The 16,375-nt window shown below is 46.9% G+C and overlaps 1 protein-coding gene across 1 annotated transcript; it reads right to left on the reverse strand.

Annotated features, from left to right (window-relative positions):
* Positions 1 to 502: 502 nt before the first annotated feature.
* On the reverse strand, positions 503 to 12,317 carry NANS (N-acetylneuraminate synthase). The gene is made up of 6 exons (XM_019555143.1): positions 12,147 to 12,317; positions 10,531 to 10,746; positions 5,518 to 5,617; positions 5,069 to 5,223; positions 3,949 to 4,215; positions 503 to 2,767 (listed from the first exon to the last, which is right to left on the reverse strand). The coding sequence occupies exons 1-6, from the start codon at positions 12,276 to 12,278 to the stop codon at positions 2,558 to 2,560; spliced, it is 1,080 nt and encodes a 359-aa protein (XP_019410688.1). The 5' UTR covers positions 12,279 to 12,317; the 3' UTR covers positions 503 to 2,557.
* Positions 12,318 to 16,375: the final 4,058 nt, after the last annotated feature.

A 16,375-nucleotide genomic window follows, 5' to 3' on the forward strand; every position in this document is an offset into this window, starting at 1 on the left:
GATCAATCTACTATGGTTCAACAAATGTTTTCTAACCGGCTCAGACCAGGCCTAGAAAACAGTGGTTTCACAACCAGGTTTACACCAGAGCTCTCACCAATCCACTGCTCCGTGTAGGACACCAAGAATGTGCTAATGCTGACAAGTGCTTAAGCCCCTTATTTTAACAGAAAGATAGAAGCTTTTGTTTGTCAAATTTGATTTATTTTGTAAAATTTTCAATAAAAACATCTTTCAACAATCATTCTAGTATTATTTTTAATTTAAGGCAAGCCTATTGTATCAAAGCTTGCAAAATGGAACAAACATGATTCACTGACAGAAAACAGATTCAATTAAACAGTTCTTTACTTCCACAATCTGCCTGACATAGTGGAAAGTTAAAACACGTATTTCAAGAGAAACAGTAAAATAGCCCATAATCCTGTTCCTACCACCATAAACAAGACATAGGCAGTGCCAACAACTGTGCCTGGTAAGAGACTTCTGCTGTAGCTTTATGAAAAGGTATGCAAGGTAATTGAGGGATGCAGGGCCTGTAGCCTGAAGTTGCTGTTCCTTAGTCTCTCTTATCCCACATCCTTTATACAGGACGGAAACAACAATAACTTGCCAGCAACAAATACATTCATCATGAGCATGAACTGTAACAGGAGGATGCAATTTTCAGAACCAAGAAAAACAAAAAAGCAACCCAAGGCACAAAAAGATGGTAGGGAGCCACAGGGAAGCAAATCAATTGTCAGACTGGAACATAACATTTGTACCTGAGGACCTGCATCATCAGTGTAACTAACAGGGGTGAGTAGGGCATTGGCCTCAGGCACTAAAATGGCACCAGCAATTGTCATTGGTGAACAGAAAGCTTGGGCAGGTAAGACCCTTCTCCCCTATCCCTACACTTGGTTTAGGTCACTGCAGGAGCTCTCTATGCCTCTGATATGCATACTTGCATAGGTGATGCTGACAATATACTGCTGTGTGTCTGACCCGTGTCTGAATGACAGTGTTCTTGGCTCCTCTTGTGGACTGGTGAATTCTATCTGGTAACTGATCGGAGTAGAAAAGGCTACCCTTGTTTCCTTCCTTTAGTTCTGAATACATTACCTTTCAAATTTGATTAGATGCCTCCCAGTCACACTTCAGTTCAGAGAAAGGGTGGCCTGGCACTCCTGCCAAACAATACTGTTTCACTAATCTTTTAATATGCTTTGGAGTAAAAAATGAAACAAAAGTTTCTCCTCTTTATACAGAAACCTCTCTCATTTCTTTCTCCTTTTGAACATGCAAGTAACCAAATCTGAAGCCAGCGTTGCAGGTGAGGCATGTGAAGATACAATCACTGTTTTCCCAAATGGTATACACCTATAACTCTTAAACTGGATATGCCAGTTTAGAAAGCACCTCCACTTGGAGCTAAGCTCCATTAAAACAGCACCTCCTCTCTGCTCAAGTGTTGCTGACCCCTTCATTACACTATTGGAAATAGCAGTCCCTTCCTCCACACATCCTGGCTCTTGATATGTCTACTTCTGAACCCCGAGTTGCTTCCGGAGACCCTTAGCTAGAAACATTTGGGCCAAAAATGGCTAACACGGAAGGCAATATATACAGACAACTTCCACTCTTCTTTCCCCTATATATTACTTTCTACTTGTCTATGCACAAGTCTATCTGGCCTCCACTTTGTAAGGATGAAGGAGATGACAAGCAAATAAGTGAAAAAAGACAAGAGATCAGAGCATACAGTACAGCCAAATTCCTACAGTTTAATGCTCAACACTCCTAGGACAAACAGAAAGGAGCAGACCTTAGTCTCATGTCTGAAGAGCCTTCAAACTGACTGTTGGCTAAAAAGACCTAAGAAATGAGAAGCAACTGTTAAGGGAGAGGTACCCACTGATGCTTCTAAATCCACAGTCATCTATGCTAGTCAAAGCCATCCATGTGATTCTCTGTAAGAGAATGTTGTACACGTCAGTAATGTATTTCATTTTCTTCCAGCCATATTAGCTGGAATGTTATTCATCATACTACCTCACACAATCAGTGCAGCCCAAACTGAGGGATTAAAAAATTGTTACAAGACCCATACCTCTTGATGTACCAAGCAGGGTAGGCTTACTAGAACTGATATACACATATCAAGACCTTAGAGTGAGATAACCCCAGAAAGAACCTGTGTGCACTGTTGCTTCAACAAAATCCACAAAACCACAAGGCTCATCTTTCAACACAAATACTCAGTTAAGACCTTTTGCACTTGTGCAGTATATAGGACACTTCTAGAAGTACAGTATCTTTGGTGAAGTGAAAAATTACATTCCTTTTGACCATGGTGCTACAAACAACTATTGAATTAATTTAACCATTAACAATAATTTTAAGTTTGTTGCCAATGCCTTTTTGCCAACATATAATAAAAAAATCTGTTTTATTTGGATTCTTATATGCATAGCCCATCATTCTAATCTACCAAGCTATTACTCCTAAGAGCAGGGTTGCAGTATTGTACTGCACAGTGTGTTAAGAACAATATAGAAGAAAACGCTTCCATTCAGCATTTCACTTTTTTGACGTGATTTTCTATTGCGTCCTCAGTGATTGTTTCATCCTCTTCAATGTGCACTTTAACTTTCTTCCCTACTAGATCAAAAATGTCTTCTGGGGGGCATCCTTTAGGTTCTCCCACCTTCACGGTAAGCATGTCGAGAGTCAGCACAGTGCCTTCAGGGATTGTCACTTTAGCCACAACAGACTTCCCCAGCTATTAAAACAAAAACAGCCCCATCACACACACAAAACAGAAGAGTTGTTTATTGAGCCAAGTGCAGTCTAGCTTGGAAATAATTACAGACATGCAAAGAAAATTAAAACTCAAGTTATCCTGTTTTTAATACCAGGCACTTGCTGGCTTCCCTCTCTTGCAAATACTTCAACATGAAGATTTCCATGCCAAGATAGGTCTGATTTTGCAGGGACACCCAGAAAAGCCTTTTAGACTCTGAAGCAGGGGTCAGCAACATTTCTGGGCAGAGTACCAAAAACACGCACAACCTCAACTTTTAAAGATGTTTGTGTGCCTTGTGACAGCACAGCCTGGGGCCCTTCCCTGCTGCCTAGTTCAAGGCATGCACGCACCCACTGCAATCAATGAGCTGGGGCTCTGTGGACCCTAGTGCAGCCACTTACAGCATCCTGGCTGCCTGCCGCAGCTGGTTCAGGCTCTGGATCTGGATGCCTGCCACGGAGCTCAGGCTGTTCACAGCAGGCAGTGGAGAAGCTGCAAGCAGCTACACCAGGGTCTGCAGAGCCCCAGCTCGGCTTGTTGCCAGCTGTGGGTACACGCATGCCTCAAGGTGGTTAGTGGAGAAGGGGCCAGAGTTACACTGCCACAGCAAGGATTGGGCCCCTCATGGCTCCCTGCCATCTGCCTGAGGTGCATGTATGCCATGCAAAATGCCTTCACATGCCATGCTCTGGTACACATGCTGGGGGTTTCCTACCCCTGCTCTGAAGTGCTACTGACTGGAATTCCTCAAGCCAGTGAAAAGAACCTTTCATCTTTCCTAAGACTACTCAGCTTAGTATACAAGGGATCCTCAAGTGACCATGGACTCTGGTGGCTCATAATTAGCTCCACCAAAGGATCCTGCACCCAACTCAGTTGCATCATATTTCATTATCAGCAGTGTTACCCAAACAGTAAAAATACACATTTACTGTCATAAACGAAGAGTAAACTATATATAGTTATGATAAGAGACTACAGCACCACATCTGAATGTTGTTGCTGCTAACAGTAATCAGCAAAGGAGTTTCAGGTAAAAAAACAAGGAACTATTGATAGATAAGGTGCTACAGTCACAAGCTGTTATTAGCAAGCTACTTCTCAAAACCCTAGTCTAGAACATCTTCAGCCACATGTAGATTCAGAAGTAAAATTACCTTTTCATTACAAGCCATTTCGCAAGGCAGGAGCTGTTTGATTGGAGATCCCAATGCCTTCTCTACTGTACGGATTGCTCTCACCAGTTCTGCCAATTCACTTGGCTCTAGGGATGCCTGGTGATCACTTCCTTTCCAGGTTTTGTCCAAAGTCACATGGCGCTCCAGTACTTTAGCACCCAGAGCAACTGCTGCCACTGAAATGGCTATCCCAGTCTCATGTCCTGAATAGCCAATGGGTATATCAGGAAAAGCTGACTGGTATTCCTTTAATAACAAAAGAGACCTGATTATAAAGGTATCAATTTCAGAGGCACAGACAGCAAACATAACTATGACATCTGTAACTGAAGACAGACAAATGGATGGTTAAATTTAATTGGCAAAACATCTTGAACAAACTGCAGTGCATTATTGCTTATCTTGTTTAAGGGCTTCATTTGACTTGCTAGCACAAGTAAGGAAGAGCCAAGTCCATTCTACTTTAAAATCTCTATTGTTTGTTTCCTTGTAAGTTCACTAATATACTTCAGCACCTAGAAACAAAAGGCAACACAGACTACACTGACCGGTACTCTGTTCCCACTCAGGAATCCAGCCTGTAGGGTGCACCTGTGGTAATACACACAGCAAACCAACTTCATTGATGCCAAATTCAGCTAATCCTGGCTCACATTTACTATTTCCAGCTCTGCACTGCCGCCTCCCTCCTGCTGCTTCCCCATCTGCTGCCCAGAGCCAGCAGGAGACAGGGGAAGCAAGCAGGTCCCGGGGACTGTGGGAGCAGCAGCCCTCCACAGAAGCTGCACGCTGGCTAGCCAGGCCCTTCCACCCACAAGGGCAGGAGTGAAGCAAAAGGATACATTTTGGGGGCTACGTGTACACTTGGGTGCAAGGGCTGGGCGGGGCACAATTTGTTGGGGGTCCTGCAGACTGGATGAAAGTGCTTGGCGGGCCAGATCTGGCCCGCAGGACGTATTTTGTCCACTCCTGAACTAGAGGGACATGACATGTTCTGCTGTCTGTGAAGCAGGTGCCAACATGACCAAAATTTGGAAATACAAGCATATTAGCCTTGAACTGACTTTCCTTATATACCACACATGGTTTATTCACTGACCGATATAACCCGGAGGTTGACATCTTCAGGCTGAAGAGGGTAAGCACTGGTGCACTGGAGAATACAGAAGTTTGGATTGATGGGTTTCACAGTCTGATAAACCTGGTGCATTGTTTTCATTGACTGCATCCCACTAGAAATTACCATTGGGCGACCTGGCCATTAAAACAAATAAACAAACAATAAGGGTGTGTCCTTTTAGCCTATGACTTCATAACTCAGGGTAGGGTTTATCTATGTAAAAAAACTGCAGCAGTTTATCTTGCATTTAGAATTTAAGCCGGTTCAATAACACCAAAGCGAAAAGGTGTATGAATACTCATTTCAGTTTAAGAGAGGTTTGTTCTAATGCAGCTTAAACTTGTTCCAAACTAAAGGGGAATGAACATGATCAGGAGTTACTTTACTGGGACTCAGGAATGATTAATAAAACAGTTCAAAACATTCACCTTTTTTTGCTGTCTTTTCTAAATACAGGAAATTATTAGTATCACCCGATCCTACTTTAAAAAATGGAACATCCAGTTCATGTAGAAACTCCACCGCCATCTGCAAAAGAGAACACATGATGTTTAAACCCTGAAATTAAATGCCTTCTTCCTCTCAAGATCTAACAGAACCATCCATGCTGCATAAACAAGCCTTTTTTGTCTGTTAAAAAAAAATAGAAGCTATCAATTAAAATACTGCAGTTACAGACCACAGGACTATATACAGACAATGCAATGAAAATATCGCCCTGGAATCACTTTCCATTTAGAGCAAATAAACCCAAAAGGGCCATTCTGCAGACTAATACATTGTGAAATATTGAACCAAGTCCAGTGTTGCTTAAGAAGTTCCATCAAGAAAGATTAAGCATATTGCAACTGAATTTAGTTATCAGGAAGATACTAAATCAACAGTTCTAGAGACTGAAGTGCGTTATCTATGAACTGCTTTGAGATCCTCAACTGAGGTGCTATCAAACCAGATTTGTTACTAGCCTTAGACCATGACACAAGAGCACCAACTCCCCTAGAATGAGCTGCCAATGTGTTCCCATTGGACAACACAGAAATAAAAGATTGGAAGAATCCTTGACAGATCTTCTAGTCCAGGGGCATCTGACTCATCTAGCCCCATGGTCTGGACTGGACAGTGAGGCTTATTTTTTGTTGCTGAAGGCAACCAAAAATCTTGGATTCAGTGATAGGCAAGAGATGGGGGCAGTAGCGGCAGTGTTTACCTCCAGGTTCTGGAGCCTAGCCAACGCCCCACTGGTTGGACAGCCCTGATCTGGTTCAAGCCTCTGAACTGAGTCAGAAACAAGTATCCTAGATAATCCTCAAGATGCACTTGTCTAAACTATTCCTACAAACTCCAATGAAGATTCCACAACTTTCCTAGGTAGCCTGGTATTTCATCACCTTCGCAGATAGATATAATATAGAACCTACATCTTCTGTGAGGCAAGTTAAGCTTGCTTGTTCTTTGCCTTTCCCTTGTACCCACAGAAAACAATTGATCACCCCCCCATCCCCATACAACCTTAGGTATTAGAAGACTTATGTTAACAGGTCCCCCTTGTCCCTCTTAGTTGCCTTTTCCAGATTAAAAAACTCAATTCCTTCAGTCTCTCTTCAAAAGTCATGTTTTCTAAACCACTTACTCTTGTTACTCTATTCTGGACTCTCTACCATTTGTCTATATCCTTCTTAAAGTGTGGTGTCCCAAACTGGATCCAATATTCCAACTGAAGTCTCACCGGTACCCAGTAGAGCAGACTGATTATCCTCTGGCATCTGACACACAACACTGCCACAATATTTGCTGCTTTTTTTTTTCTTTTTTACAATATCAACACATTATTGACTCATAATTACTTTGTGCTCTACTATAATCTCCCCGATACTTTTCAGCTATTCTGCTGTCTACCCAGTTATTCCCCATTTTTTTGCACATTTGACACCTTCCTAAGTGCAGCACTTAACACCTGTCCACTGAATTTCATCCTGTTGCTTTCAGACTCTTCCAATTTGTCGAGATTGTTCTGAATTCCCATCTTGACCTCCACAGAACTTGAAAACTCTCCTAACTTGGTGTCATTCTCAGATTTTATAAGCACACTTTCTATTCTATCAAAGCCAGCTATGAAACATCAAACAGGACAGACCACTGGATCCAGAAAAGACCACTGCAGCACACAGAAAAGGCCTTCCCAATTTGACATATGGTAACCAGGCTTTGAAAACAATTTCAAAATTTCAAACTACTCTGTGAGAGGGGAGCCAAAAGCCCCCCCCCACAAACATGTCCCAAACCCCTGCCTGACCAGGCACTCTGATACTCACCGCAGGAGCGAAGATGAGCAGCAGCTGAGGAGAGACGCAGACGCAGGCTCAGCAGTTCCAGAGCTGCCTGAGCCTGCAAATCAGCAAGTCCTGGGGACATGGCTCCAGAGAGGTGCGGGCTGCTCAAAAAGCAGCTGGAGATACAGCTGGGGCAGTGCCGGGGAGCAGGGAGAGAAACGCTGGCTCCAGAAGGCTCAAGCCCTGGACACTGGGCAGAGGGGCCGGGCGCTTGCCAGAGGACCCAGACAGGCAAGGCAAAGAGTGTGAGCCCCAGGAGCTGATGGGGGCAAGGTAGCCCCACCAGGGAGCAGCAGCCTCACTGCACACTGCAGGGGAACGGCAGTGCTCTGACCAGGAATTCAGGTGCCGTGACAGGCGACAGCCCCGTAGGATTGCGGACACCTTTGGGCAGCGCCACAGTAAGCAGAGCACAGGGGGAATCACAGACCCCCGGGAGGGAGAAGTAAACGATGCCAGCTGGTGGGAGCAGGATAGCTCGACTACAGGTCAGCCGGGCCCCCAGGAGGTCACGCTGGGAGAATGGGCAGAGGCTGGGCATGGGGCGGCTGCCTGTCCCCATGCCTGCTAGGAGATGAGGGACGGACGAGTCCCCCCAAAGTGACCAAAGGGGTCCAGGGATATGGACTCCCAGGAGCCCATCAGCAGATACTGGACACTTTTTTGGTTAAATTCTCCTCAGTCACAGCCCCAGACAAGGCTGGTTTAGTTGCCTGAGAGCTGTCCCAAAGACAAGGGATGGACACGGAAAGACTGATGGCCAGGAAGACCCAACCCATTTTAAGGCGGGCAGCGTGGATCATCTAGGGGAAGACCTGCGATGAGTAGCATTTGCCTAGTCCGTGGATGTGGTAAGAGTGGGGTAAAGGGGAGGTTGGAGCCCCATGAAGAAAACCCAGGGTCGAGACCCCCTTTGGGCCACCTACAGAGAACTGCCTCCCCAACATATAAAAGATCAAAGACGTGGCAAGTGAGTAGAAGCTGTGCCCGAACCATCTAGGTGGCACCAAAGCTCCATCTCATCCTGACATCACTGGGGGGCAAGGCACCGATCAAAGAGGAGCCAAAGCCCTATAACACCTACAAGCGACAATCTTTGAAAGCAATTCAGGCTTTGGAAAACGTGTTTTGATGCACCTAATGGTGCTTATATCTAGACAGCAATATTCAGCTTCTTTATGAGACTGCTCAATTGTTCTTTTTTCTTTTTTTTTTTTTAATTGCTTTATTGTCATCTAGATACTTGCAAAGCAATCGCTTACTAGTTGGTTCCAGAACCTTTCCAGGGAACAAAGTCAGACTGATGCGTCTAATCTCCTGTTTTCTCCTTATGCCCCCCCTCTTTAGGGGAAAAGTAGAAAAGTAAAAGTGAAGTTTAATTTCCTATTATATTTAATCCTTTGTCTCTCTCCTGAAATGATGTCAATCTTATTTAGTTGAGGCAATGGCTTTTATGATGTAAACATATTCCTGCTAGAAACTGGACCGGAAATAACATGTTTCACTCAAATGCCATCAAACAGTAGCAACTTTCACCTATTAACTACCTAGGGCAGATTTAAACAAGGGACCACAGAAAAGAGAAATTACCATATGTCATCAACCCTGTGAAAGAATGAACCACTCAGCTTAATACTTCATCTGGATTTCCCCCCCTTCATCTTTAAAATAAAATCAGAATAGAAAATGTCACCAGTAGCAAAATTGTTAAGTTTTTAAATTCATATTCGGGAGCTGTTTATATTAGAAGCTGGACAGAAAAAAATATTCCTTTTATAGGAAAATACTCCCTTAACATATTCCTTTTATGGAAAAAAATTACTTCAGAACTGGTAACTAGTATGTGGAAAATTCCCCTAAATGAAGGGATATCAACTGTGTTTTTATTGGTCTGTTTCCAAGAAAAAACTAAAAACAATCATCGAACTTTTCAGTCTTTGATTCAAGTCTCCTGGCTCAGCTCATGAGACAATTCAGCTGAAATGCACAGAGGATGATGAAGTATAGCTGTTAGTTGAGCTTTCTGGTTAACAGATGTCAGCATGGTCTCACATTCAACAAATGATGCTTTTACTCCAAAGATAACACAGTGCCTGAGGCTGGAGACATACAACAGCCAAAAGATTAAAGTTGGTTTCTATTCTCCTCTTGACCCACACATGCACTTCTCTTGAACGGAAAGAGCTGAGATTATAGGCTTTCTGAAAAAAATGTGCTTATAGACTTCTTCACGTGACAAAGTCAGAAAATGAATTTCAGAAGAATGGCACTTTGGTGAAAGAGTGCAAGCTGGTAGTTCTGTTGCTTGGAAACAAAAAAACATAGCATAAGGCAGCAAATGGAGAAAAATACAAAGCAGCAATAGAAGCTCAAGTTAAGAAAGGCCTTGAATAAAGAAAAATGAGGCAGAGGGCCAAGGAGAACCAGAAGTGACTTAAAAAGTCAGAAATGACCAGTCAGAGCCAGGCTCAAGACATCACCCTGTCTTCAGTGTGCTCTCTTGTACTTGGATACTTCAGCATATAGGACATAATTTCCAAAGTCCTGAGAGAGGTATAGTTAAAGCCTACTCAGCTGTGAACAGATGGACACAATGGGAACAATCAAGATGAACCTGTGTATTTACTCTGGTTTTCATGCATTTTTCAGTTTAGCATCCAGACCCCCCTGATGCGCTGTTGGTATAAATTACACAGCAGACCCTCGTCCATTGTATAGAAATTCTGCCAGCAAACTCTGGTACTTCCACATTCAAAGTTGCTCTGAGGCTGCAAAAACCACTCTTTTGTCAGCAGAGTAACTCCTCTACTCACAGCAACCTGCCCCTCCCTCACTGCTGGCAGAAGGCTGCCAGCAGAAGGCATGTACGGACATCCCCATGCTTTCTGTCAGTTGCCATGGTTTCTTGAGCAGCTGCGCTTTTCAATGGTGCACGTTCCGGCTTGCTGGCACAGCCAATGAAGCGGAATCACACACAGCTGCCTGAAGTTAAGCAGGTGTGCATGTGCTCTGGCACCCTTCCTCTGCCAGTAGAAGCCCCCAGCATAGACAAGAGCTATTAGGATCTAGGAAAGCAAAAACAGCCTTCTACTTTCTGTACAATTCACGTACCTCATCCATGCCAGAGGCAGTGAAGAAGATGCCAATCTCCTCTGCGTATTTCTTCAACTCCCTGTATTGGTCATGACTGAACTCCAGGTGGCGCTTGTGCTCTCCATAGGTCTTACCCCATGAGTGTTTGGAGGTGTACGGCCTCTCCAAGGCTTTCTTGTTAAATTTGTGCTCCAACTCACTTTTCTGAAATTTAGCACAATCAGCTCCACACTCCTGCAAGACATATTTCCAATTTAGTATCCACATAAGACGATTACCACTGAATCAACAGTTCCCATGGACTGCTAACTACAAATACTCACAAGTGTCAGTAACGTTCTCATTTCGAGACGTGTTTCACATACTTTGCGAGCATCTATTTTTGACAGAATGAATGTCATTAATAGACTCAGGGTGTCCATATATGTTGTCAGCTGATCAAATGAGTTATTTCAGTGCTGAATGCTAGCTTTCACATAAAAACCAACAGATCTGCTAGGAACAATTCCCAGCAGAGCAAGCGGGCGAAGTTAGTGAAGCTGCCTGCCTAAAAACATGTGTTCCTAAAAGTGGTTAGGAAGACGTGTTTAGGAAAACACATATTCTTAAAAGGACCTTCCCCACAATACAAGTCACTGGTGCAGAGCACATGGATCTGTCCCTTTCTCAAGTCCACGGTGATACAAGGCTATCACGCTATGGTGCAACTTTGCAAGCTAGAAGCAGGTTCTGCCCAGGTCTCTCACCTGCTTTTGAGCCCATCAACTCCAACGCCAGGCTTTGAGGAAACACTACAGGGGATGAGCCAAAAAAGAAAAAGGTAGACTAAGCCAGCACCGCTGCACTCTGCATCTGGTGAGGAGCAGGGGGAAAGCAGTGGCGACGTATAGGGGGAGCATATGCACCCCCTGACAACCAGTGTTCCCTGCTTAGGCAATGGGCAGGGGGGAGTGCTGGTGCTCACCCTGAGAGTGCCAGCCAGGGAGTGGGGGCACCAAGAGAAGTGCTGCTGGGTTGGCGTGATCGGCCGCGGGGGAACCCCCTGCCGGTGGCTGACAAGTTGGGGGGGCCAAGTGCCCCCCGGACTCAGGAGGCACTGCTCACCCACCAAGGGAAGGAAAGTGGCAAAAGAGCAGCTCCCCCTCAGGCAAGAGGTGGGGGGGGCGCTGACTGGGTGGGAGGTGGGGAGGGGAACCCCACTGCTTGCATTCCTGGGCCACCCAAAGCTTAAAACCAAAAGCCTGCCAGTGGCAGCAGCATTTCTATTCAGGCAGCACCGAGGGAGTCCTTGACTTCATGGCTCGACTCCTTCCCTGAACAGGTGTTAAGGCCCCTCGCTCCTTCCCATCGCCCTGCCATGCTGCCTTCTGCGCAGCGGCCGCCCCTGCCTGCTCCTGGATGCACAGCTCCTCTTTCGGGCGGGTTTCAGCTCTAGCTGGAAACACGACCGCGGGGTGGAAACCAGGCCAGGCCGCGCTGCGCGGAGCGGACGGAGCCCAGGGCTGGGGGCCCGCGCCGCCCTCCTCCTCCCACGCACACGACGGGTTCCAGCGCCCCGCGCGCCTGCGCAGTGACGCGGCGCCGCCGCCCGTGCACCGGGCGGGGGAGGGGGTGGGGGGGCGCAGCCGCCGCACCTTGGCCATGCGGATCATCTGCTTGGCGATGCCGAGGTCGCCCTGGTGGTTCTGCCCGATCTCGGCGATGATGAAGCAGGGCCACGCGCCCCCCACCCAGCGGCCCGGGCACAGCTCCAACTCCAGCGGCATCACGGCGGCGGCGGCGGGACAACCCGGGGCAGGGGCAGGGGCAGCGGGCGGGCCCAACCGCAGCGCGACGCCCGCCGCCGACCGCCACGTCACCCGCCCGGCCCGCCAATCGCCGAGCAGCGACGGCGGCTGGGCCAGCCAATCGCACGGGGCCAGGGGCGGGGCGGCTGCAGCCAGCCAGGCATGGCCGCGGCGCTTGGGTTGATCGCGCGGCCCCTCGGCGCCTCCGTGGGAGCCTCGACTTCCGCTGACCAGACTTATTTTTTTAAACAGTTATTACATTTTCTTGTTACAGCTCATTTTGCAGAAATAAATAAACTGGCTACCGCCATCACCAGCCACTATTGTCATCCCCGGGGATAAGAACACTGGTAAATGATACGTGGCAGCGCTTCCGGCACATCATCACACTTCACCGTCGTGTCACGATTTATTCTTGCTACGCGTTTGATTAGCGTGATCAATAATAATCGAAAATGGGAGCCCAGAGAGGGCAGCCACGCGCATCCCATGTTTTATCACGGCCTGGCAAAGCGGGTTTCACAAAGCCACGGCCTGCTTTGTGGCTGCAGGTGAATGGCTGGGGCTTCGCCACCAGAAACCTGTTTCTCTGAGCGGCTGGAGAAGGCAGCGTGCTGAACGTGCAAAGGGGAGCAGGTCATTGTGCGTCTTATTCTGGCTTTGGAGCATAGGTGCCAAGTACACGGGAGCCTGAGGGCCCTGGCTGCCCTCGGGAAGAGGCCCCATCTCTAGTTGGGCTGAAAGGTCCCAAAACGGACATCAAGTCCTGGTCCCAAGCTGCGAGACTGGGACAGCATTTGTCCTGGATTCCCAGTATTGTGCAGGGATCCAGGTTTCCTGTTCACTGTGGAAAAGCATGGGATGTGGTTGGTTTCCCCTTGCAGGCTAGCATCATTCAGTCTGTAAGGACCTGCAGGGAGCGGGATGTAGCGGGTGGCACACGCACATGGCCAGCACCGCAGCCCCAGGCAGCGGTGCAGAGCAGCTCCCCCAGATGCCTACGGGTATGTGGGCGGGGGACAAGTTGAGACACCCACGATGAGGGAAGGAGTGGGGCAGGGGCTGGGCCTGCAGCCAGGGTGGTGCATGGAGCCCAGGGCTGGGGTGGCAAGGAGGACAGAGCCACAGGCAGGGGAGGGCTCAGTGCTGCTGCGTGCACTCCTGTGGAGTGAGGCATGGGGAAGCAAGTGCCCCGAGACTTGTGCACAAAGCAGGGGCAGGAGTGGATGCAGGCTGTCTGCTGCAGGCTCAGGGCTCCCCACCCTGCTGCCTTTCTTTTGGGAGCTGCACTGGCTGTCCCTGACCCCACTATAGGCTCCGCTTGGCTCTGCTCCAGTCTTGCTGTGGGGCAGGGGGGCATCATCTTAGCGCCCCCCCGCAAAAATAAAAGTTGACGCCTATGCTTTGGAGGGTTATGGGTTGAAGCTCTGTTTAGCATACAAGCCCACTCAGATTTTTATTCTATTTGTCCAGTACACATAAGGTCAATCAAACAAATAACATATTTTCCAGGCATTCAGAGTAAGGAGTAAATCACCTTGATATAATCTTGAGAGTAAAAAAAATACATTGAATAAGTATCAGAAATTTTGCCTGCTGAATGGCCTGTCCTATAGCGCAAGCAGTCCGTACCGATTTATTTCTGGGTATTAGATTCCAAACAAGATGCCAGCCTTTTGCCAAGGATTTGTATGTTCATAAGAAGTGTGATGTGTCCGTGGGAACTGCAAGGTAAATTGCCTTCCCTTGTGCAGAATAAACTACTAAGCACAGAATATGGTGCTCCCCTACACCTCAGGAGAATGACCAAAAACACTGATATAAAATGAGTGACACCTGACTGGATGGCAGCACTAGAAAAAAGGACTTGGGAGTCTTGGTGGATCGCAGGCTCAATATGAGTCTGCAGTGCAATGCAGACAAAAGCAAATGCGGTTATGGGATGCATCAATAGAAGCATTAGGTGCATGGGCAACTGGTGCCTTCCAAGCCCGGGTGGGGCACCAGATCGCCAACAGGGCATTCAGGGGCTGATCAGTGAGCCTGGAACCACCAGTGGCAAAACCAGCAAAACTGGAAGTGCACTTCTGCTGGCACTTCCAGTTTCACAGCTGGCACTTCCAGGGGGTGCATGGCCGATCTCAGGGGGTGCACATCGCCAGTGATTAGGTGGAAGGCCTGGGAGGTGATAGTGCCTTTACACTAAGCCTCATTTGGAGTACTCTGTGCAATTCTGGACTCCACATTTTAAAAAAGACGTGAAGAAGTTAGAGTCCGGAGGCAGACAGCAAAGATGATCAAGGGCTCGGAAAGCAAGTCCTATGAGGAGAGGCTGAATGAGCTAGGGATGTTCAGCTTGCAGAAAAGGTACTTAAGAGGAGACATGATAGTAGTCTTCAAATACTTGAGAGGCTGCTATAAAGAAGAGGTAATAGACTGCCTAGGGAAGCTGCGGACTCTAAATCACTGGAGATGTTTGAGAAGAGGTTGGACAGCTACCCGTGTCAGGAATGATCTAGGCCAGTGATCTCCAACCTTTTTAGGTCAAAGATCACTTTTGGAATTCAAGAGGAACTGAAGATATACCCTTCTCCTCCCCCCGCCCCCAGCAGGTAAGTCTGTGGGGAGGGGAGCGGCGAGGGGAAAGGGCCAAGGTGGGGACACAAATTGAGGCCCTGGCCCTAGCCTCACTCCCTCCCTCACTGCTGGGGCCTTGATCGCCCCCACCCTACAATGGTGGTGAGGGAGGGGCAGGCCCTGCACAGCCAGGGTGGAGTGGGGGGTGGAGGCATGAGTGGCTTATCTGGGAGGTGCAGGAAAGTGGGGGGCACGCAGCCCAGGAGGGCATAAGGGATGCACTTGCCCGTGGATCTGCACACGGAGTGGGCTGGGGCAGGCTGGGGCTGCACTCAGGCCGGGCGGCTCCAGTGCCAGCACAGGGTGTTGGATGACAGGGAGGGAGGCATCCCTGCTCCCAGCTCCGCCACCATCCGCGCTGAGCAGATGACCACTGATCATCATCAGTTGGTGACCACTGATCTAGGCATAGCTAAGCCTGTGTATGGGTACTACTACAGGTGTTGCCCATGCTCTGGGCTTTGCTGATTGTCCTCTCCCCTCCCCTGCCCCACTCCTTCTTTGTCCTATGTGCTCGCGTGTTTTTAAGCCTTCCCAGAGGCTCATCTCTTCTTTATGATTCTTTGGTGATTCCAACAATGGCTTTGTGTCACATGCATCCATTCTATGTCCATACCAAACACATTTTGTAAAGATCTCTGCCTGTATTTTTACACTTGGGTCTTGTCAAGTTCAAGTTCCTGACATAAATCCAATCTGCAGTGGGGGGGACTTAGGAAATCTCTTATCGCTATACTGCTACAAGGGTAACTAATTCTAACTGCTTAGAACTTTTCTGATGAAATAAAGTTTCATTGAAAAAATGCTGGTTTGTTGAGCCCAAATGTTCCATTCAAACCCTTCTTCTGACCCCTGAAATATTGAATAAGATTTTTCACATTGCACGTTTCTTGGACTTTTGTATATCTCGTTATTTGTGAATGTAGTGAGAAACAGCAATCTTATTCTCTCAGCTTTAGGTTGTTTTTTTTATAGACAGACTTTTTTTTAAAAGGCAACATTACTTATTAGGGCTGTTCTAGGGCAGGAGATTCCAGAAAAATATGCTGTCATAAACATTTTTAATGAGTTGTACATGCATATTACCATGTGTACTCTCACATATGCCTCCCTAGCTGTGACATAGAGGAAGTGAAAAGCAGCAATCTTTCAGGTTTAAATTTCTTATAGATACGATTTTTTAAAGAGGCAATATTGAGCCTACTTAATAAGCTCCATCTTTGGTGATATAAAAATGATTTTAAAAATAACTTGCTGCTAATAGCTTTCTTACAAATATCTGGTAATATCCAGTTAATATAACCTCTGCCTATAACTGAGACTATTACACTGGATGCATCTACATGAAATGATTAATGTGCAGAAGACTAAGTCTATTATGATGTGCAAAAGATTAAGTCTATTGTGCATTAGTGCAGCTGGCAAAAACTATGCTAATG

This window comes from Crocodylus porosus, unplaced genomic scaffold (genome assembly GCF_001723895.1).
Source record: "Crocodylus porosus isolate Cpor-Errol unplaced genomic scaffold, CroPor_comp1, whole genome shotgun sequence".
Lineage (NCBI taxonomy): Eukaryota > Metazoa > Chordata > Crocodylia > Crocodylidae > Crocodylus > Crocodylus porosus.

What these genes read in the sequence shown, in the direction of transcription:
- NANS (XM_019555143.1), bottom strand. Translation starts at nt 12,278, where the DNA reads ATGCCGCTGGAGTTGGAGCTGTGCCCGGGCCGCTGGGTGGGGGGCGCG. An exon ending in AGATGATCCGCATGGCCAAG is followed by an intron (nt 10,747 to 12,146) that starts GTGCGGCGGCTG and finishes TATGTCTTGCAG; the next exon opens with GAGTGTGGAGCTGATTGTGC. An exon ending in AAATGGCTTGTAATGAAAAG is followed by an intron (nt 2,768 to 3,948) that starts GTAATTTTACTT and finishes TTGTTTTAATAG; the next exon opens with CTGGGGAAGTCTGTTGTGGC.